Source organism: Sminthopsis crassicaudata, chromosome 4, assembly GCF_048593235.1.
Source record: "Sminthopsis crassicaudata isolate SCR6 chromosome 4, ASM4859323v1, whole genome shotgun sequence".
NCBI classification, from domain to species: domain Eukaryota; kingdom Metazoa; phylum Chordata; class Mammalia; order Dasyuromorphia; family Dasyuridae; genus Sminthopsis; species Sminthopsis crassicaudata.
In genome coordinates, this window is record NC_133620.1 from 427,591,516 (window position 1) to 427,614,057 (window position 22,542).

A 22,542-nucleotide genomic window follows, 5' to 3' on the forward strand; every position below is an offset into this window, starting at 1 on the left:
GAGCGGGTCGGGAGCACGCGCTGCCCTTTGCGGGAGTTGGGGCAGGGACCGCCAATCCCTCCACCTCTAGCGGTGGTATTCCCTTTTCCGCTACGTGATTGCCATAGCAGGGATGCTTGAAAGCCCCTCCTCCCTGTAATGAAAGTTGGGAATTTAGGAGTAGCCACAACCAATAGGAAGCTGAGGTTTCAGATGTTTCCGGGGGCAGCTGGGGTCAGCTGCTTAGAAGTTTCAGGTTTTTTTTTTTTTTTTTTGGTAAAATTTTTGTCGTCTATCCCTGCTGGAGGGTCAGGTAAAGGCAGGAAGGAGATGAGGGTCTACATGAGAATTAGAAAAGGAACTAAATTAGGATATCCTTCATATTTCATAGTTTAAATGAGAGGAGGGAACTTCTGGGCAAAGCCCCGGGAAGCCGGGAGCCGTGGCTAGAAGCCAGGCTACGTCTTCCTGCTTGCCCGGGGGTCCTGCAGCCTCCACGCAAAGGGCGTCTGGCCGGTAGCTCAGGCTCGGAGCGCCCCCTGGTGGGGTTTGCTGAGATCGCACCCTCGGTCGTTATTTTAGCCCCGAGCCACGGCTCTCTCGTCTTATAGCGGACGGGAGGCGGTGCTCCTCGGGGGAAGGGAAATCTCCGCGCTTAATGAGGAGGGAAGAAGTTAGGGCCCTGCGTGGGAAGAACTTTGCAGACCGGCCTGTGAGACGGAGATGGCATGACGCAGCGTCTCACGGGAAAGAGGCTTGGGAGTTGCTTCTTCAAAGGTGTGAATGGAGAAAACGGAAGTGTCCGCCTCCAGCGGGAGCCACGCGCAGGCGCTCTGGAGCTCGAGCGAGTCTGCAAGTCACGGGAAGAGGCTGGACATATAAAGCCAGGGGAGGGACCGCTAGGTGGCGCAGTGGATACAGCCTCGGCCCGGAAGTCAGGAGGACCTGGGTTCCAATGCGGCATCCGACACTACACTCCCTACCGTAGTTTAGAGAACCTGCTCTAGAGAAACCGGGTAGAGCCAAGATGGGGCCAGGAGAAATGTTATTGGACATCAGGTGTGTCTGTTATTGGCTATTCCAACGGGGAAAAGACCTCCGACTTGAAGAGGAATGGGGAGTTATCCCAGTAGAAGAGAAAGGCGCCAGGGTCTTGGGTAGGAAGCATAGTGTCTGGAGCTGGCTGTACGGCTTGGGGGCGCCCTAGAATAAGATCATTTGTCCGGCTCTTCAGTCAGTTCCGCGTGTCAGGCTCTGCTTGGCGCCATTTAAGTTTTCTGGGTTGGAGAAGTTTGCCATTTTCTTCTTCAGTTCATTTGACAGATGAGGAAACTGAGGCAAACAGGATTAGGTGATGCACAGCTAGTAAGTGTGCGAGGCTGGATTTGAACTCGGGCCTTCCTGCCTCCAGATTCTCACTCAGTGGATGCCCATGGGCTGATCGTATGTATGAGTGTAGTGGAACATGGGAAAGATGAGCAGCCTGATTTCAGACGAGCCCGGAAAGACTTACACGAGCCGGTGCTGAGTGAAGTGGGAAGAACCAGGAGATCCCGGTGTGGAGTGACAAGAAGAGTACGCCATGATCATCTGCGATGGAGCGGCCCTTCTCAGCAATGTGGACATTCAAGGAACTGCCGCCCGCATCCAGAGAGCGCTAGGGCGTCTGATTGTGGACTTTTCTGTTTGCTGCTTTGTTTTCCTTTCTTGTGGTTTTTCACCTTTTGGTCTGATTTTTCATGCACAACAAGACAGTTGTGGAGATATGTTTTAAAAGATTGCATATACTTAACTTGTATCATAATGTTTGCTATCTTGGGAGAGTGTAAATAAGGGAGAGAAGGGGCAAATTTGGAACAGAATCTTACAGAAATGAGTTTTGAAAACTATCTTTACATATATTTGGAAAAATAAAATAAATTTTTTCTTTTTTTCCACTGAGGCTGGGGTTAAGTGACTGGCCCAGGGTCACACAGCTAGGAAGTGTTAAGTGTCTGAGACCAGATTTGAACTCCGGTCCTCCTGAATTCAGGGCTGGTGCTCTATCCACTGCGCCCCCTAGCTGCCCCAAAATAAAATAAAATTGAAAAAAGGATCCCATTCCTACTTATTGGACAATTCCCACCACAAGGAGCCCACATCTTCCATCCTTCAAACTTCACCCTAGCCCTCATCAAGCAGAGTGGTTGGGATCTGGTGCTCTTGGTACCATTTTCCTGGATTGTCCTTCCCCTAATAAAGGCTGAATCTGGGCAAAAGACCCTGGTTAGAACTTGGTAAGCAGCGGCTCTGCCTCTCACTCTGCTTAGCAGCTGTCCCTGGTGATCCTAGCCTGGTGTCCCCAGGACACCTCACTTTCCCTCCCGGCTGCAGGAGCAGCCACGTGGAACCCTGATGAGGCTAATAATAGTTCAGGGCTTCAAGGCATGGGGATTTCATTCCTGGGCACAAAGAGTCCATTTCCTCCATGCTTAAGTGAATCTCCCAGTTGCACCAAAAATTCCTCATCGCATAGTCAGGGTGACAATGAGGCCCTCAGTCAGGCTTGTCCTTTGATGTCAGATACTCGATCTCTCAGCAGCCCGACGCTGAAACCTCCTGGCCTTGGTGGGACCTGACAGGTCCGGCACTTGCTGGCTCCACCTTCAAGAATATCTCCTTTCTCTCCTTCTCTCTCTCATGTTTCGTTCGTTCCCTGATAAAATTCCTTTTGGAAAATCTGAAACTTTGGATTGGCTGAACTAAGGGGAGGAAAGATTTGGGTACATAGTTAGACCTAGAGATGTGAGGCCATACAAGAAACCTGGAGGCCAGGGGAGGCCCGATGGCATCAGCAGGGGAAGGAGAATTTGAGGCAGCCTCACCGAGTCCCATCTCTGAGAATGGCCCGCAGTCAGTCAATAAGCCTTCGTTAAGCACCTACTGTGTGCCAGGTGGGCAGCCAGGTGTCTTTGTGGGAAGAGGAGCTTAAGGTATCTGAGTCCAAATCTGGCTTCAGACACTTACTGGCTCTGTGACCCTGGACAAGTCAGTTCCCCCTGTCTGCCTCAGTTTCCTCATCTGTAAAATGAGCTGGAGAAGGAAATGGCAAAACGCTCCAGTATCTTTGCCAAGAAAAGCCCAGGTGGGATCATGAAGAATCAGACGTGACTAAAACGACTGAACAACAACAATGGACCAGGCACTGTGCTGGGAATATAAAGAAAGGCAAAGTCTTTCTGCTCTCGAGGAGTTCATGATGTAAAAGGGAGACATTTAGGTGACTGTATGTAAACAAGTTATTTAGAGGATGAATGGGAAATAATCAAGAAAGGGAAGGTACTAGAGGTAAGAGGGGTTGGGAAAGGCTTCCGATACAAGGTAGGACTTCTTAGAAGACTTGAAGGGAGATAGGAGACAGATGGGGTGTTTTATTCAAGAAACAGCCAGGAGGCCGGTGCCGTTGAATTAAAAATATGCAGGACAGTATAAGGCATTAAAAGACTGGAAGGTTTGGATGGGGGTGGTTTATGAGTGTGCAAAACCAAACAGATGATTGTGCATTTGCTCCTGGAGGCAATGGGGAGCCACTGGACTTTGTTGTCTAGAGGGGTAACCTCGACACCTGTCTGTGCTTTAGAAAAGTCATAAAGATGGCCTGCAAGGGGAGAGATTGAAGCAGGGAGACTCATCGCAGCAGACTAGGGGTAATGGTGGTCTGCAACAGAAAAACAGCAGTGTCAGGGGAGAAAAGGACACACCGGAGAGCTGTGGAAATGATTGAATATGGAGGTGATAAAGAGAGATGATAATCATTAGTTCCAGGCCTGGGCAACTGGGAGGAGGGTGGTACCCTCGACAGTAATAAAGATATGTGTGCATGTGTTGTCAGCCACGGCTACCATGTGACCCTGAGCGGGTCACTTTGCTCATCTGTAAAATGGGGATTGAAATAGCACCTACTCCCCAGACTTGTAAGGATTGAAGAAGATAGCAATTGTAAAGTACTTATTTAGCACAGTGCCTCAAACATAACCAGCTTTTTGTGAATGTTAGCTATTATATTCTCCTCATTATTCTTCCAGAGCTAGAGTAAGGGGTGGCTTAAATCCAGGAATAAGGGAGGAGAGAGAGAGATGCGAAGAAATTGAGCCGGGAAGAATCGGAAAGCAAAATAAGCGCCCGTCCACTGGGGAATGCGTGAGCAAGTGACGGGAGAGGAATGGAATGGAATATGAGGCATCCCTGGAAAAGGCAAATACAGAAATAAAGTGTATTTAGATATATGTGGGTGTATATATATATATATATGCATGTGTGTAGAAAGATATATGTATTTATATAGCTATATGTGTACATATAGATACGAGTATATAGATATATACATCTATGTAGATAGATATGTATGTATAGATAGATATATATGTGAATATATGTGACTATATATACATGTGTGTAGACATATGTATATAGAGATGTGTGTATGCATATAGATATATGTATGTATAGATATGTGTATATATAGACACGTGCATTTATGTGAGAACATATATATGAATGTATACAGATACATATGTGTATACATAAATATATATGTGGATATATATGTATAGATATACATTCATAGATATGTATACATGTGTATATATATCTACACATATTTATATACCTACACCCGTATCATTTCAGAGAAACTTGGGAAGAGAAGGGTAGGAACTGTTGCTGAGTGAAGTCAGTGGAACCAAAAGAATACTTCTTACAGTGACTGCCACAATGCCAAAGAAGTAACGGGTCAGACAGAGAAGAAAGGCCCAAGCAGATCCATTGGTGACGGAGCCCCTGGGAGTGTTTGTGAGCAAAGAGCCGGGGGCAAAGTGTCTGCATGTGGGAGGGTGGGGTGGGGTGGGGGAGAGTGTGTGAGCATAGAACCTTAGCGCCTTGGAATGGGAGCACAATGGAGCCAGGATAGCCCATGACAACTCTCTTGCTCAGTTCTTTGGCTTCCCACGGGGGTGTCTGGGTTTGGGTGAAAGACTTTTTTGGCTCTCGGGGCTGGTGAGGGCTGGAGGGTGTAATTCTTGCTGTTGTTGTTCAGCTGTGTGCTATTCTTTGAGACCCCACGGACCATAGCACATCAGTACTGTCTGTGGGGTCTCCTCAGCTCTTGGAGTGTTTTGTCGCTTCCTTCTCCAGAGGACAAAACAGACTGAGTCATCTGCCTGGGACTCTACAAGCACTGAGGGTCTGAGGCTGGACTTGAGCTCAGGGCTTCCTGACTCAAACTAGCACTCTGTCCACTCTTACCCGAACATAGATCCCTTCAGCGATGTCCCAGGCTTTGCCTGAAGACCTCCAGGGAAGGAAGCTCACTCTCTGTCTCCCGGAGCTGATCATTTCCCCTTGGCGTTGCATCCGTGGGCAGAATGTTTTCCTGAAGCGGATGAGCCTAGAAGGTAAGAACCTAGGCAGAGATGGCTCGGTGGTCCCTGGCTGGGAGGAAGGCAGGGTGGACATCTGGGATGGGCAGAAAGAGAATGAAGAGCTAGTGAGGTGGGGCCGACACAATGACAGCACAATGTCTCCTCCTCCCCTCTCCCAGAGCTGTGCACTGAAGGGTGTTCTGGGGGGAACACTGGAGGGTTTGCAGGCCAAAGGTGACGTAGGATGGAGGTGGCGAGGGCAGACTGAAAGTGGCCCGCAGGGTGGTGCAAGGGCACGTGTGGGGTACATGAGGGCAACAGGTGTCCACCCTACGGGGATGCACTTGTTCCTGTCCTTTCCTCTTCTGCTTTTCCTCTAGTTCCCTTCCTCAGGACAGGTTGAAGTCATTGAAGTGTTCCCATCACCAGATGATCCTGGCATATTGGGAAATTCGGGGGGTGAGTCCAGGGTGGATGGAGCGGGAACCAGGAAAGGGGAAGGGCATGGGGAGGTGGGGCTCATGGCCTTTTTATAGTCAATATTTCAGTGACCCAACCTCTGTCTCACAGATCTCCTAACTTAAAAAGGGACCCAAGAGGTCATGGCAAAGGGCAAAGACCTCTCTGAAGAACTCATGGACACTAGGAAGAGGTTGGGACTAAGAGAGAGACCCTAGAGAAAGCTCAACTCTACATTTCCTACCCTCCGTCTCCTTTCCTTTTTAATAGGGCTCATTCTCTACATCTGTTCCACTTACTTCTCAGTTTGTGCCCACTGGGCTTTTTCTGATATTCTCACCTCTAACAAAAACAAGGCTGACCTGTACCCCATTTTCCAGGGCCCTGAACCTAATTTCCTACACGACCATCAATGAGTCAGATAAAATAATGAGAGTGATGTATTAATGGATGATGGTAGGTTTGTAGGAAAGAGAGAATCCTGATCTCTAGTTCCTCCTTTCTCCCCTTCATAGAACCCCCCCACACATGGTTCCTATCCAAATGCAATGCCATTAATCCAAAGTTGTGTCCTAATCTCAATGGTTAACAAACATTTAATGCTTATAGTGTATATGTGAGGATAGTTAAGGAATGTATACATATAAGAGGGCTTTTCATTGCCCCTCAACCATGTCACATATTGGTGGTCCCAAAATTTTCTTTTCTGACTTGGCCAATTCTTTCTGTGTGAGTGTGAGAAGGTTTAGTTTCTCTCACTAGGTAGTGGGTACAGGGAATGAGTGGGGTTTCATTTGCCAATTTCCTGTGGTAAACTACTAAGGGCTATTGGAGGCTCCCCCTAGGAGATGATGGTACCTTCCTTTTCCTTTTTCCCAGCTCGCCCATCCAATCCGTTTGTTGTTGGAATATACAGGGACCCCCTATAAGGAGCTGCTCTATAACTATGAGAAATGTGAGTGTAGAGGCTCATGGGTGTTTACGTGTATGGGATGTACCCTTATAAGTAGATTGCACTGACCTACAATATTGTCAGGGGAGGTGAGGGAAGGCTGTTATTGTGGTTGCTGAGAACAGATCCATGATTCAGCAGTGACTTTCTCAATTTTCTTCTTTCTACAGGTTCTGATTATGATAAAAACGAGTGGTTTAAAGACAGATATACTCTTGGGCTCGACTTTCCCAATGTATGTTCTTTCAGGGAATGAGAAATTCTTATGTTTGTGTGTCTGTGTGTTTGAGAATGCAAGCTTCAGGAACCTCAGGGGGCTACTTTGTATATCTTCCTCTGGATCTTTGGTGTTTTTGCTAGGATGTTAAAATTTCTCTCTTAGTCTTCTCGGCCCTTCTCTTCACATTGGGTACCATGGTTCAAACCACTTGCACACACTGATCCTTGCACATAAAAGCACAGTGAAAAATCTCAGGGTGTACACCTCATGCACCAATATCTACTATTCCCATCTCCCTCCTGTCCTTAAAGGAACCTGAACATTTGAAGACTACCCCTCTCCCTTTCTTGTCTTCCTTCTGTCTAGGAACTCACCTCATCCAAAGAAACATTCCCATGTGTGTGTGTGTGTGTGTGTGTGTGTGTGTGTGTGTGTGTGTGTGTGTGAGAGAGAGAGAGAGAGAGAGAGAGAGAGAGAGAGAGAGACAGAGAGAGAGAGAGACAGAGAGACAGAGAGACAGAGAGAGAGACAGAGAGACAGAGAGAAACAGAGAGAGAGACAGAGAGACAGAGAGACAGAGAGAAACAGAGACAGGGACAGAGACAGAGAAGAGAGACTGGGAGAGAGAGACAGAGACAGAGAGAAAAAGAATGAGAGAGGGATGAGAAGATATGGAGGGAGGGAGGAAAAAGAGGGGACAATGTATGTGGAAACATTGCATTGTATCTAACTCAAGATGTAGAATATATTTCCTAGAGGGTAAAAAAAGGACTAGGAGCGTTAGTCAAACCAGGGACCAAAAGGTCTCTTAGTTCTTGTGTATTTAGAACAAAAGCACATGGGGTCAGCTCTGGGATGTCAGCAGAAGGGAAAAATAGCCAATTTCCTGTTGACCTTCCAGCTACCCTACCTGATTGATGGGAACACCAAGATCACCCAGAGCAATGCTATCTTACGCTATATTGGACGAAAGCACAAGATGTGTAAGTGGTATGGGGGGATTTGGGTAGAAAAGTGGCCCAAGAGCTCATGGGAGAAGGAAGCGGGAGGCAGGGAAGGATGAGAGTATGTCTTTCCTGGCTGCAGGTGGGGATACTGAGGAGGAGAAAGTGAGAGTGGACATTTTGGAGAGTCAAGCCATGGATTTTCGAATGCAGCTGGTGAGGGTCTGCCATGACCCAAACTTTGTGAGTAGGATGCTGCCTTCCTGGGGAGGCAAGCAGTGGTGAGTGCCCTAGGAGGGAGGGAGGAAGGAAGGGGAGGAATGGAAGGTTTCTGAGAGAAAGATCTCTCCTTAAATCAGTCATCTCAGTGTGGGATTGGGGGGCAGGGGGAGGAAGGTGTTCTCAACCTATAATTCTTTACTGGGAAGTCAGCTGTGTATATGATATACACACACACACACACATATAGAGAGAGAGTCAGAGAGAGAGAGAGAGAGAGAGAGAGAGAGAGAGAGAGAGAGAGAGAGAGAGAGAGAGAGAGAGTGTGTGTGTGTGTGTGTGTGTGTGTGTGTGTTCCCTCACTCTGGGCAGACTACACTGCCAGAATATATGACTATCACATACTGCAGAAGCATTTCCCTCTCCATTCTTTCCCTTTCTTCCAGGGTAGAGGCCTTCCTGGCCTTCCAGGGAACATTTACCTCAGGATTCCCAATTAATCTCTGGACAAATATTTATTGAGCATTTATATTGAGTTTAACACTGTGCCAGGCACTTGTGAAGAACAAAATCTAAGAAAAAGCTACCAAGCTTCAGGCCGACCCTTACTAGCTGTGTGATTTTGTAAAATCACAGCCTTTGGAACCTCAGTCTTCTCATTTGTAAAAAGGTATAATCATACCTGCCCTGAGGGTTTTTTTTTGTAGATCACTATGTAAATATAAACTAATATCATTGCTCTCTAGGGAGATTATAACTGTGTTTATAACACATGCAAGAACTAACAATCATGGACAAAGCATGGGTTCTTATCCTGGGATTTGGAGTTCCAGATAGATTTCAGGGAGCTATGATCTTGAATGGGGAAAATATTACACCTTTATTTCCAGTAAGCTCTAATTGAAAATTATAATTTCCTTACATTACTTAAAAATATTGCTAAGAAAAGTATCCACGACACCAAAAAAGTAGTCACTTATTTAGAGGCAGCATGTGGGATGTGAAGTTGGGAAGATGGGAGGGAAGTGGGGGGGGGGTTCAAATGCTATTCATGATCCTTAAAAGCTGGGTGACAATAGTAGAGGCTCTTACATTTTCTGAATATTTAGTTCTAGACTGATATTAAGTTCTAGACTGATGGGGATGTGGGGATTTCATAAGTCAAAAGTCCAGTTGGATGTCTGTATCAGCCATGTGTCCTGAGTTTCAGAGACTCTTTCAGGAGGTCTTCAAGATCAAAATAATTTTCATAACAATATTAAGATGTTTTAATTTATAATGTGATAAATATTGAAAGATATAATCCATATGAACAAAAGCTCTTTGGGGAGGAGTCCTCATTTAAAAATGTAAAAGGATCAAGGGCAGTTGGTGATGCAGTGGATGGAGCACTAGCCCTGGAATCAGGAGGAGCTGAGTTCAAATATGACTTCAAATATGCTGTGGCAAGTCATTTAAATATTTAACCCCAATTGCCTCCAAAAAATAAGAAAGAAAAAGAATGTAAAAGGATCCCAGGACTAAAATTCTGATTCTGTTGGCCTAGAAGACTATAAGTAGTAGGGGAGTTTAGAGAGAAGGTATATGTGGACAATAGTCAGTAAGGGAGCTTTTATAAAAGGAAATAGGGCTTTGAGTCGAACTTTAAAGGAAGAATTTGGATGGAAGACAGCAAGGAAAGACAAATCAAGAGTGGAAAACCACATAAAAGGCACAGAGGTGGAAATGAGCCTGGTGGAGTTCTTTGTCTATATAGCAAGAGAATACTTTAACTATTAGCAGAGGAAGAATGTCAGAGAATAGTAGGGAATAAGACTCAATAGGTAGGCAAAGGCCAGATTGTCATGTTGGACTTTGAAGGTCAAAGAGAATGTATAGGGAGCTATTGAAAATTTTGTTCAGGGAGTGACATGATGAAATTGATTTTTAAAGAACATTAATCAGATTGAGATATGACAGGTAGATAAGAGTATAGAAAAAATAAAGGGATAGAAACAATTTAGGAACTTGTTACACTACCCTGGGCAGGATATGATGAGCGCTTTGAACAAAGAATATAATAGTGAAGGTTAGAAAGGAAGGGGCAATTTGAAAAATCTTACAGAGGAATAATTAGCAGGATTGGGACTGACTGAATTTGTGAAGTAAAGGAAAATGGGAAATAAATGAATCAATTAATTAGCAAGCATTTATTAAGTGCTTACTATATGCCAAGCATGGGGACAAAGAGACAAAATGAAACAGTCCCTCCCCGCCAGGGAATTTATATTCTATTGAGCATTAGAGTAAGAAATGTGTGCATATGTAAGTAAATGTGAAATGTGTATGCAGTAAATACAAGGTAATTATATTAATTTGGAAGGGAGGCACTAGTATCCAGGGAAGGGACTAGGAAAGACTGCTTGTAGGAGGATGAAGAAAATGTTCTGATCTTTGAAGAAAGCTAAGGGTTCTAAAGTGGAAATGAGAAGTGGGACAGCCTGTGTGAAAGCAAGAAGAAAGGAAATGGAATATTGAGGGTAAAAACAATAAACCAACCAGTATTGCAGGTGTGTGCTGTTCTAATCAGTTCTAAACAGCTTGCAGAGTCAATTATTAAATTATTAAAACCTCAGAAATCGAAATTACTACATATCAAAACTTGGCCTATCGTTCTGTCGATTGTTCAGACTTAAGAAAGTGTTAATGTGGCAGATTAAACTCAAAAAAGAAAGTAGTTCCCTTCTCCCCATTCCAACTGTTAGACATTTGCCAGCAAATCTCTATTGGTATGGCTATAAAGGGAAACAAAGCCCTTTAATATGTATAAGCTTATATCAAACCAGCATAAAACAAATAGCTTTAGGTTCCTGAGGGGATTGAATAGGAGGACTTTCAGATATTATTCAGAGATCCTGGGACACTCTAGAAACCTGATTGCTTAAAATAAATACTCAGAAAATTCAATAAATATATCCATTGTATATAGAATTAAAACATTCTTTTCCTAAGCCTTGATTAGATAGTAAGTCTGAAAAGGTCAGATTTAGGTAGTAATGAAATTTAAGATCAAAGAGAGGACTGTATATTTAATTCAGGAGGCAATAGTGATCCGTTGCAGCTTGTTGACATATAGTGACACAGTCAGATCCATGCTTTAAGAATATGGAGAATGGTTTGGAAGGGAGAGAGACAACATAGGGAGATCAGTTAGAAGGCAAAAGTTCAGCTGAGAGGTGATGAGGGCCTACTATGGGGAGACTGGTGACTGTGAATAGAGAGAAGAGGAAGCAACAAGAGTTGTGGAAAGCTTTGGCAGCTTGGATCCATGGGGTGAGGAAGAATGGGTAGAGGATGATCCCAAGACTGTAAATCTGGGTGATTGGAAAGGTTGACACAGCTAGGGAGATGAAGAAGATTGTCTCCTAAGTCCCTTCCAGGTCAGAAAGGCGGTGAAGATGTAAAGCCCCAAGAAAAATTGGTAGTGAGGCTGATTTGGAGAGGGAAAGATTTTAGTTTTGGGCATTGAATTAGCAGTGATGATGGGCTAAAGAAGCAGCAGCGATAAGCCAGTTGTTGGAAATAGACTAGTGGAGAGAAAGATGTGGGGATCATTTCCCCCAAAATATAAAGTAAGATAAGTATAAATCTGGAGAAAGAGAGGGAGAGAAGAACTGAAGAATAAGGACCTCACAGAAGCTCGGGGAAGTTCAAGAGTAGATAACACAAGGTCTAAAATCCATCTTCCATCTCCCCCTCAATAATCTGTTTCTACATCTAATTCTCATTCTTTATTCCAGTCTAAAGGAAAATGTGTGTATAGCTTTTTTAAAATTGTAAAGTCAATCACTCTGTCACTGTCCTGGATTTTATCCTTTTCTGATTCCTGAGGGGACTATGCTCCCTCCCTCACTACCATCTTCAATCTGTCTCTCTTTGTCTCTGTCTCTGTCTTTCTCCTTCCTCACTTATAGACATGTACAACTAGCCCATGTATTGGAAAAAATTCCTCAGTTGATCCCATTATTCCATAATACGGTAGGTTCCATTTTCACTCTCATACCTATTTTGTGACCTTGAGTAAGTCCATCTCGTCTGCCTGGACCCCGCCTGGGTATTGGACTAGATGTCCTCTAAGGTCCCTTTTAAATCTATGTCTTTTACCTGTCATTTATTCTTTTATTTTTTGTTACACATTTCATTGAACAGACTAGAGGTTTATATCCTCTGCCTCTATGTCTTCACATTATCATCTCCATCCCATTCATAACTCTTAGTAGTTTGATTTCTGCCACCACCAATGCATTGAATATGAGTTCTTGAAGTTCACCAATGACTATCTGCTAAATTCAATGGCTCGCTCTTCTTCCTTCTCCCTCTCCTCCTCCTCCTCCTTTTCCTTCTTCTTTTCCTTCTCTCACTCCTTTTCCTCCTCTCCCTCCTCCTCCTTCTCCTCCTCCTCCTCTCCTCCTCCTCTTTCTCTTGTTATTGTCCTTATTCTTGCTCTTGTTCTTGTTCTTCCTGTTCTTCCTCCTCCTCTTTCCTCTTTCTTCTGTCTTTCTCCTCTTCCTAGTTGGTTTTTTTTTTTTGTTGTTCTTCTTTTTTTCATTATCCTTGTCCTTTCAGTATTATTCTGTTGAATGGTCTTTTCATCCCCGATTCCTCTTTAATTCTTCTCCCTTGGCTTCTGGGATGTCACATTCTCCTGGTTCTTCCTTTATATCGCTGATTACTCTACTTTCATTGGTTCTTTTTCTTTTCTTCTTCCCAGCCTCTCACTCTGTCTCCACAGGAAAATTTGAGACTCATCTATCTACAGCAGCTACCTAAAACTCTTCAGCTCTTCTCCCATTTCCTGGGCACAAGGAGGTGGTTTGCTGGAAAGAAGGTTTGTGATGAACCTCTGTGTGTGTGTGTGTGTATGTGTATGTGAGAGAGAGAGAAAAAGAGAAAGAGAGAGAGATAGAAAGAGAAAGAGGGAGAAGGAAGGGGGGAGGTGTGTGGGTCATGGGGAAACCACTTAAAATCAGCAAATATTTATTAAGCATCTCCTATTTGAAAAGCACTATTGTAATCACTGGAGGAAAAAAAATAGTTCCTCTCTCAGGGATTTTATATTCTACTGTACACAGATCAATCAGTTACATATTTGTTAAACACCTACTCTTTGCAAGGAAGGAAGCATACTATGTGCTGGGGATACAAAGACAGAAATCAATAGTCCCTGACCTTACTGAATAAGCACAACCCAAGATAGTGATAGGGGAGAGGACAGGAAGACAGATGCAGACAAAATGCTATTTGGAAGTTTGAGGAGAGAGAGAACACTTTCAGAGTTCAGAAAAAGATCTGTGGAAGAAGTGACACTTGAGTTCAGCTTTAAAGGAAAAGAAAGATTCTGACAGAGGGGAGGAGGATGTGCACAAGGGAAGAATGGAGTATGGTCTGGCTGGAACACTTTGAAGAGGAGTAACAAGAACAACTAATAATGACTTCATGAAATGCCGACTGGATCACATTAGCTCTGCCCTGTGCTAAGCATTTGTGGGGGATATGAAGAGTAGGTAAGAGTGGGAATGAGGGAATAGAAATATAAAGTCTCATCTCTGCCCTTGAGGAGCTTACAATCTAGTGGAAAAGTACTAAGGAGGAGAAAAGACAGAATATTATCAAGTAGAAAATGGATTATAAAGAACCATTGAAGAGCAGTAAGTACAGCTAAACACTTACCTTTGCTACAATCTAGCTAGGTGACCCTAGCTAGGATAAATCATTGAATCAGCTGGTACTTTGGACAGCTCTCCAAGACTACACACAACATAGGAGATATTCACCTATATTGATAGAAGTACTTTCCTCCTCTGGGAGTTCCCTAAACCAAAAATAAGAACCAGCATTTACATAAGTTTGCAAAGGACTTTACAGATATGACCTTATTTTATCTTTACACAATTTTGAGAGTCATCACTATCATACCTCTAAATGTCTGATTCCAGGCCAGCCCTCTACTGAGTCACTTATGTATCTTAATGAAATCCCTTCTATAATCCTCCAAACCTATCCCTTGGATGGAGAGGCAGTAAGGGAAGAACATTCTAAGAGAGTGTCATGGCTATTGGCTTATGGTATCATATGCTTAATAAATAGCATTTTCAGGATCAATCATAACAATAGCACGAATTTATATAATACATTTTGCAAAGTTTCTGTTTGTTGGCTGAGGCAATTGGGGTTAAGTGACTTGCCCAGGGTCACACAACTAGGAAGTGTTAAGTGTCTGAGACCAGATTTGAGCTTGAGTCGTCCTGACTTCAGGGCCAGTGCTCTATTCAGTGCACCACTTAGCTGCCCCTAATTTGCAAAGTTCTTGATATAAATTATTTCACTTGATTCTCTTCAGTGGACCTGGGAGGTGAGTGCTCTCATATTATCCCTATTTTATAGATAACTGAGGTTGAGTGAGGTCATGTGACTGAAGGGTAAAGGACAGAACTCAAATTTTCCTGTCTCCAAGTCTAATTGGTCACTGGGTCACCTAGCTAGCCGCCTAAGCAATTGTTCTCTAAATTGCATGGGGCAGAGAGAAAGGAAGAGAGGCAAAAGGGAAGCAGGTGGGGGGGATGGAACGAATGGTGTTAGCCCCACAGGGACTGGCCCAGGGAAGACTCCTGACTTCCCTCTTACCCTCTTCCTTTGCTACCCTCAGATGACTTTTGTGGATTTCTCCATGTATGACATTCTTGACCTGAACTGCAAGTTTTTACCCACATGCCTGGACCCTTTCCCAAACCTGCAGGAATTCCTCACACGGTTTGAGGTAATAAATACCTAAACAATCTCTGGTTGGGTCTTCCCTCAAGATGGGGGTCGGGGGGGCGGCAAGGGCTAGATGCAGAATGAGGAATTTTTGTGTTGGGAGAGTGGGGGGATTCACTTGGGGAGAAGGGTGGCAGTGCAGAAAATGATAAGTCTAACCAAGAGCTTTATCCCATCAGGGGAGGGATTGACCCATCCCACAGAAAGTTTGCCTCTGCAAGGGTTGGGGTGAGGAAGACCCAGGACAAGAGAGTAAGGTACCAGAGTGATGGGATGCTAGTGGTAGTAACCTAGTGTCTGCTGGAGGAGCAGAGGACTGGGAATAGAAGCTTGGGATAATCATTGTTGGAAGGAAGCTTGGTTCCCTCTTGGAGAAAATGACAAGATACATGGATGAGTAAATGAAAAAAAGCTCTCTTATCTCTCTCTGTCCCTCTGCCTCTTCCTTCCTCCCTTCCTCCCTTCCTCCCTTCCTCCCTTCCTCCCTCCCTCCTTCCCTCCCTCCCTCCTTTCCTCCCCCTTCCTCCCTCCCTCTCTTCCTCCCTCCCTCTCTTCCTCCCTCCCTCCCTTCCTCCTCCTCCCTCCCTCCCTTCTTTCCTCCCTCCCTTCCTCCTCCTCCCTCCCTCCCTCCTTTCCTTCCTTCTTCCTCCCTCCCTCCCTTCCTTCCTTCCTCCTTTCCTTCCTCCCTCCTCCCTCCCTCCCTTCCTTCCTCCCTCCTTTTCTTCCTCCCTCTTCCCTTCCTCCTTCCCTCCCTTCCTTCCTTCCTTCCTCTCGCCCTCCCTCCCTCTCTCCCTTCCTTCCTTCCTCTCTCCCTCCCTCTCTCTCTCCCTTCCTTCCTTCCTCCCTCCCTCCCTCTCTCTCTCCCTTCCTTCCTTCCTTCCTCCCTCCCTCCCTCCCATCCTTCCCTCCTTCCTCCCTCTCTCCCTTCCCTCCTTCTTTCCTTCCTCCCTCCCTCCCTCCTTTTCTTCCTTTTTTTCTTCCTCCCTCCCTCCCTCCCTCCCTCCCTCCATCCATCCTCCTTCTCTTCCTTCTTTCCTTCCCTATTTCTCTATCTCTCTCTCCTTCCCTCTTCTCTCCTTTCTCCTTTCCTTCCCATCTCTCTTCTCTCTTTTCCTCTGGTTTTCTAGAGACCGTGTCTCCCAAACAGGGAATTGATTCACTGAACCTATATCTCCTGTCCTGGGGATAAGTTCTCATGTCTGCTGAATTAGATCAAGCTCCCCTTATTTGCTCTAGCTAGCTGGCTTCAGGCTATACTTCACATCCCCACCAGCCATCCAGAAGGAGACTGAGGCTTACCTGGGAATCTTGCCATCTGCCCTATAGCAGCCTTCCTTCCCCTCCATCTCTGGGAGCATTAATCAAATCAATACTAGCATTGCTAATTGAAAGACGGTGACATATGATGATGGATTTAGAGCTGAAAGGGACTTTAGAGGCTATTAAGTCCAAAACTCATTTTACAGATGAAAAAGCTGAGATCCAAAGAGTTTGTGGTGATTATAATCTAGGATTACACAACCAGCAAGTATGGGAGAAGAAATTTGAACCCATCATGTCCAGCACTTTTCAAGAGTTCTAGATTTAGAGTCAAGAAGTAATGAGTTAAAATCCAGCCTCAGAAACTTACTAGCTGTGACCCTGGCCAAGACACTTAACCTCTAATTCAATTTTCTCCAAAATGGGGATTATAAGAATACTTCTCTCAGGGTTGCTGTGAAGATCAAATGAAATATTTGTAAAAAGTGGGTGCTATATAAATATTTATTCTTTTCCCTTTCCTTTTTATCATACTGTTTCTCTACTTCCCTTTGTCTCTCTTCCTATAATTTCTTGGCTCAAAAAGGGGAAGACAAAGAGCCTGATACATGCTTAATACTTTTTCATTCATCCTTCATTCAGCAAACATTCATGTGCTAAGCACTGAGGGGAGACATACAAAAGTTAAGCAGTCCCTGACCTTGAGTAGTTTACATTCTGGGGAGGGGGAAACTGTATAAAAATAGAAATTTGAACACAAAAGAGATCAAATTAATTTTCTGGGGTGAGGACAATAACAACTAGAGAAATTGGGTTAGATTTCCTGTAAGATGTGACTGTTGAGCCAAGCTTTGAAGGAAGCTAGAGATTTCAAGATGCGGGAGAGTAAGGGAAAGAGTGCATTTCACGTGTTCTAGGAGCCCACTGGGCCAGTGCCCTGGAGATGGAAGACGTCTCATGTGAGGGAGAACAAGGCAGCCAGTTTGATTGGAATGTACAGTTCAAGAGGGAGAGGATTGGGCGATAAGCCTGGGAAGGGAGGCTGGAGCCAGGCTGGAGAGGTCTGTGAAGGCCAAAGAGAGGAATGTGTATTTTATCTTAGTGACAAAGCAAGAAGGAGCTTTAGGAACTTCCCCAACTGAACATGCTCAGAACTGTGCCTCAGGTTATCAATTTGGCTGCTTGTGGAGAGAGGCTGGAAGGAGAGGGGCAGCTGGAAAGAGAGGGGCTGTGGGGTCAGAGCAGAAGCAGCTGGACTTGTTAGGAGGCTATTATTGTAGAACCTCATCATCACAGCATTAGAAGGGAACCTCTGAAGCCATCTAGCCCAACATTTCTCCTTTCTATAACATTTCAGCACTTTACATAGTTCCTAGAATATAATAGGCACTTAATGCATGTTTTGGTGGCAATTAGGTGGCAAAGTGGATAGAGCTCTGGACCTGGAGCCAGGAAGATTCATTTTCCTGAGTTCAAATCTAGCTTCAGACAATTAATGAGCTGTATGACTCTGGGCAAGTTACTTAACTCTGTTTGTTTCAGTTTTTTCATCTGTAAAATGAGCTATTCTAGCATTTCTATCAAGAAAACTCCAAATCGGGTCACAGAGACAACTGAAAAATGCCTGAACTGAACAGCGCAAACTTCACCTAAAGATCTCCAGGGATGGGGAACTCACTAATACTTAAGGTTTATTAATTGAAATCTATCTTTAATTTCCATCCAATTTAATTAAAGTGATATAGGGGTGGTTGCTGGAAACATTGAGAATGTAGAGGGATTGGCAACTGTTTGAATATGTGGGGTAAGAGAGGAGCCAGTCAAAGGTAATGCTGAGGTTTTGAGTGAAAGAGTTTCCTGAGGGACTATTTCACTCTTGTCAGGAGGACCTAAATTCAAATATGGCCTCATTCCCTTAGTAACTCTATTGACCATGTAGGTAAGTCACTGAGTCTCTATTTTGCTTGTTTCCTCAAAAACTGGAGACAATAATAGCACCATCTCTACCTCCCAGAATTGTTGTGAAGATCATGTTAGATAATAATGGTAAATCAATTAGCATAGTACTTGGAACATAGTAAGCACTATATAAATGTCAGCCATAGAATTGTTATTATTACTACTGCTTCTTCTCCTCCTCTTCTTCCTTCTCCTCCTCCTTGTCTTCCTATTACTACTGCTGCTCCAGTTACTACTGTCCCTCCTCCTACTATTGTTGCTCCTTCTACTGCTATTCCTCCTATTACTAGTGCTTCATTTACTGATACTATTGCTTCTTCTGTTGTTTCTCCTATTTCTCTGCCTCTCCTGCTACTACTATTGCTCCTTCTCCTCCTTTCTCCTCCTCCTCCATTACTAATGCTTCACCTATTGCTCCTATGGATGCTTCTGTTGTTCCTCCTCCTATTACTACTGCCTCTTCTACTACTACCATTGCTGCTGCTTCTCCTCTTCCTCCTCCTCCTCCTGCTGCTGCTACTATTACTATTATTATATCCCTAGTGTCTTACACAGGGCCTAGCATGTATTAGTCACTTAAAAGCTTGCTGATTGTCTGATTGAACCTAGGGGACTGGGAGAATTATGGTGCCATCAAAAGAGAAAAATTCAAGAGAAACAGATTTGGGGGTTGGGGCAAGCAGAACAGAATATGAGTTTAATTTTCTGCACTTTGAATTTAAGGTAACAGTAGAGCAGCTGATTAGCTACCCAAGTAGGCATTAGGAAATGTGGAACTGGAGCTAGAGATTAGACAGAGAGATTGGGGACTCATTTACAGAGAGGTGCTCATTGAAGCTATGGAAGTAGATGAACTCACTAAGGGAGAACATTCAGGTGGGAAGAGGAGAGAAGAAAATAGAGGGGAAGGGAGGGGAGAATCAGTGTGATAGAATGGCTGAGGGAGGCTAAGTCAGTAAAGAGAGACATGTGACATTGAGAGATGTGAAAAGACGTCAAGTGGGACTCTTCTGCCCAGAGCAGAGTGTAACTACTTGTAAGATGCCTGGGGCTCAGGGGAATGTTTCCAAACCGCAGGTTCTGAGGATGTGGGCTGGCTTGGGGCAGGGAGGAGAGGATTAGGAACAAGCCAAACTTTCTATAAACCACTCCAGTCATGGGTGAGGGCGCAGCTGGAAACTGAGCCAAATTGTGAAGCAGGTGAGATTGAACTTCCTCCTTCCTCCTGCTCCCTGTTCGTACTGAATCCTCCCGTCTGCTTTCTGTGCCTCTTTCCTGGTCTCCCCCTTAATGTTCTCTTACCCAGAGAATCCTAGAACATTACTGCTGGAAGACATCCAGAGGTGGTTATAACTTCAAAAATCTGGGGCCGGAAGGTATTTGCAGGGCTATCTATCCCAATTCCCTCATTGTATGGTTAAGGAAATAGGGAATTGGTCCTGGAATCAGGAATACACAATGTTCAAATATGACTTCAAACATCTACAAGTCACTTAACTATCCACACTCTGCTTATAGTTTCCTTATCTGTAAAGTGGGTATAATAGTAACACCTAAGTATCAGGGTTCTTATGAAAATAAAGTAATATGTGTTGAGAGTGTTGCATACAGTAAAGTAATAATGTTGGGGTGCAGGAGATGAATCCCCAAAATATCAGGGTTCCGACTGGTATCAGGTATAGTAAAATATTTGCCTCTTGATTTGGAGATGATCTAAGTCTACAAAATTCTTTTTTAATACCTAGTGACTGTTGTGGAACTGCAATATTTTTGGGGTTTAGTATCTCTGAAACTCGACAATAATAGCAATTATTAATAAATATTAACAATAGCATTAATAAATAATTATTATGTTAAGTGTCTTATTTCAGGTCAACAGCTTTAAAATTTCAAGTGTCCAAATAGAACCTTATGCCGACTTAAGATATCTGATAAACTAATTTGTAATAAAATTTATACAGAGGTTTTAAGGTAACAAAATACTTTATATAGATTATCTCATTGGCAGTTCAAGATAACCCTGTGAGGTAACTTACAGGTGTTACTCTCCCCTTTTAGAGTGAGAAAATTGAATTTCAGAGAAGCTAAGTGACTTGTACAAAGTTAACACATGCCGAAGGTGGGAGTTGAATCTATGAAATCTCCTGACTTCAGAAGGTCCAGCACTCCTTTCCTCCACTCTAATATTCATAATCATATTTTAGAGACTTAAATAATTCTATCTTCAGGCTTTTTGCATTTCAAAGGGATGGAACCCCAGCTAAATCCAAAGGAATTGAATTGCTAATGGCAGCATTTCAGGTGAACAGGTGGGAGAGTGATTAAGCTGAAGATTTCTCCATGTTCCTGGGATCACATCAAGAACCTATTAGTTGAGTCTGGTCCTGGGTCTTTGTTACTACCCCAGGCCAGGGCCCAAATCGGGCACTTTGATGATGATGGCCTCAGGCCTGGCTCCAAACCTAATCATTAGCCAGGTGACTCTAGGCAAAGTCCAGATGAATCTCAAGTTTCCTCGTTTATAAAATGGTTATAACAATGCTTTCACCAATTTTCTTCTATGCTGCTATTTATGTGGGAAGAACTCAATCAGGCTTAAAGTCGTCATTATTCATGTTTTTTACATATAAGAGTAAAAAAGTGAATGAAAAAGCATTTATGAAGCATTTACTATCTGCTAAGCATTGTTCTAAATCTAGAGATACAAATATTTTTGGGGATAAAGGAGAGTCTCTACTCTCAAGAAGCTTATATTTTAACTGGAGAAGATTGATAAATGCTTTTTTTTTCCTGAGACAATTGGGGTTAAGTGACTTGCCCAGAGTCACACAGCCAGGAAGTGTTAAGTGACTGAGGTCACATTTGAACTCAGGTCCTCCTGACTTCTGGGCTGGTGCTCTATCCACTGCACCATTTAGCTGCCCTGATAATATACTTAAGGGAGTGATCAAGGCCCAGACCCATGGACCCTTGCTTCTTTCCCATTGTCTCTATAAGATAAGAGTTTATATATAACTTGAGGTTAAATTTCAGGGACAAATTTCAGGAAGGGTATGAATTTGGATGAAATTATATTTTTTTTCACTAGCTACTAACTGAAAAATATAATTTAAAAAAATATGAATTAAAAGAAAAATCCTGAGAAGGGGTTGACAGTCGTCTCCAGATTGTCAGGGAGATCTATGACACACAAAAAAAGATGGCAGACTTTGCCCTAAGAGATGACAAACCCTTCATCTGAGATCCAACACTGAGCCCTCCAAGCTGGAGGGCTGCTGGGGTCCTGTCTCCAGTGGGAGAGATAGGGAGCAGGACCTTGAGTTCAGATCTCAAAGTTCTTTCCCTTTCCCTCTCCCCAGGGCCTAAAGAAGATCTCAGCCTACATGAATTCTCCACGATATCTCCCCAAACCAGTGTTTCTGAAGATGGCCAAGTGGGGCACTCAGTAGAACTCAGAAAAATCCAAAGACTGGGAGGAATGACTCTGACTCTCCTGACTCTCAAGAAGTCAGAGGTCCCTAGACTTTCTCCTGTGATATCTCTAAATCAGACTTTCCCAGTAAAGTGTATTGACCATTGCTTTTTCCTCCTTCCTGTTCCCTCCCTCTCCAGCATTTTCCCAGGTTCCTCAGTTCTCTAAGATTCCGAACCCTTTTCTTGCCCCTTTCTACTTGCTTCTCCCCAGGTCCTTCATTCCCCCTCCTCCTCTGCAAGGCCCAGGAGTATCTCCATCACCGGCTGACCTCTAGATCAAGCTGACTAATGGAACTCTTGAATTTAGTCTATCAGTACCTTAACACACTCAATAGTGAACCAAGTGGGGAAGGCACATTACCAGTCTCCTATAACTCTCCCTCTCTCCCACCAATCCTCATTCCTTGGACTGATATCCACATCCCTGGGGTAGTCAATCAATCACCCAATCAATCAATCAACCAATTATTTAATAAGCTCCTACTCTGAGCATTGCACTATATTAAACTCTGGATATTCAAACTCAAATGATACAGTTCTCAAGAACTACCCTCAAGAACTGCTTATATTCTAACAGGTGAGGTAGCACATAAAGATTTATTTAGAATAAATATAAATAATCAAATACAACATATTGGGAGAAGGGAAAGAATCAGAAAAAGCTTCATATAGAAGGTAGCATTTTGGATTTTCTCTTTTTGGATGGGTCAATGTGGGGATTTTTTTTTGTTTGACTATGCATATTATAAAGTTTTAAGGTTATAAAGTTTTTCTGTGTGTGTGTGTGTTGGGGGAAAGTGGGAGGGAGAGAATTGTCCATAGAAAAGTAAAATGAAATTTAAGAGCAAGACATAATGAGATGGCCTTGGAGATATAGGGGTG

General features: G+C 43.7%; 1 protein-coding gene across 8 annotated transcripts; it reads left to right on the top strand.

The window, feature by feature from the left end:
- The first annotated feature begins 22 nt into the window (after nt 1-22).
- On the top strand, nt 23-21,764 carry LOC141539751 (glutathione S-transferase Mu 4-like). 8 transcript variants are annotated; one of them, XM_074262923.1, is made up of 12 exons: nt 23-292; nt 4,044-4,212; nt 4,648-4,809; nt 5,273-5,411; nt 5,759-5,837; nt 6,717-6,792; nt 6,960-7,024; nt 7,911-7,992; nt 8,096-8,196; nt 12,923-13,039; nt 14,858-14,968; nt 21,546-21,764. In XM_074262923.1, exons 5-12 carry the CDS (start codon nt 5,808-5,810, stop codon nt 21,633-21,635), a joined length of 672 nt encoding a protein of 223 aa, XP_074119024.1. In that variant the 5' UTR covers nt 23-292; nt 4,044-4,212; nt 4,648-4,809; nt 5,273-5,411; nt 5,759-5,807; the 3' UTR covers nt 21,636-21,764. The 8 variants fall into 8 exon arrangements, with proteins under 8 accessions (XP_074119024.1, XP_074119026.1, XP_074119023.1 ...); XM_074262925.1 differs by having other exon boundaries at nt 12,944-13,039; XM_074262924.1 differs by lacking the exons at nt 23-292; nt 4,044-4,212; nt 4,648-4,809 and adding an exon at nt 4,891-4,984.
- The last annotated feature ends 778 nt before the right edge of the window (nt 21,765-22,542 follow it).

Excerpts from the sequence above, each read along its gene's own strand:
- LOC141539751 (XM_074262923.1), top strand. The coding sequence starts at position 5,808 with ATGATCCTGGCATATTGGGAAATTCGGGGG. Across the intron at positions 5,838-6,716 it reads CATATTGGGAAATTCGGGGG|CTCGCCCATCCAATCCGTTT; the intron begins GTGAGTCCAGGG and ends CCTTTTTCCCAG. Across the intron at positions 14,969-21,545 it reads AATTCCTCACACGGTTTGAG|GGCCTAAAGAAGATCTCAGC; the intron begins GTAATAAATACC and ends CCCTCTCCCCAG.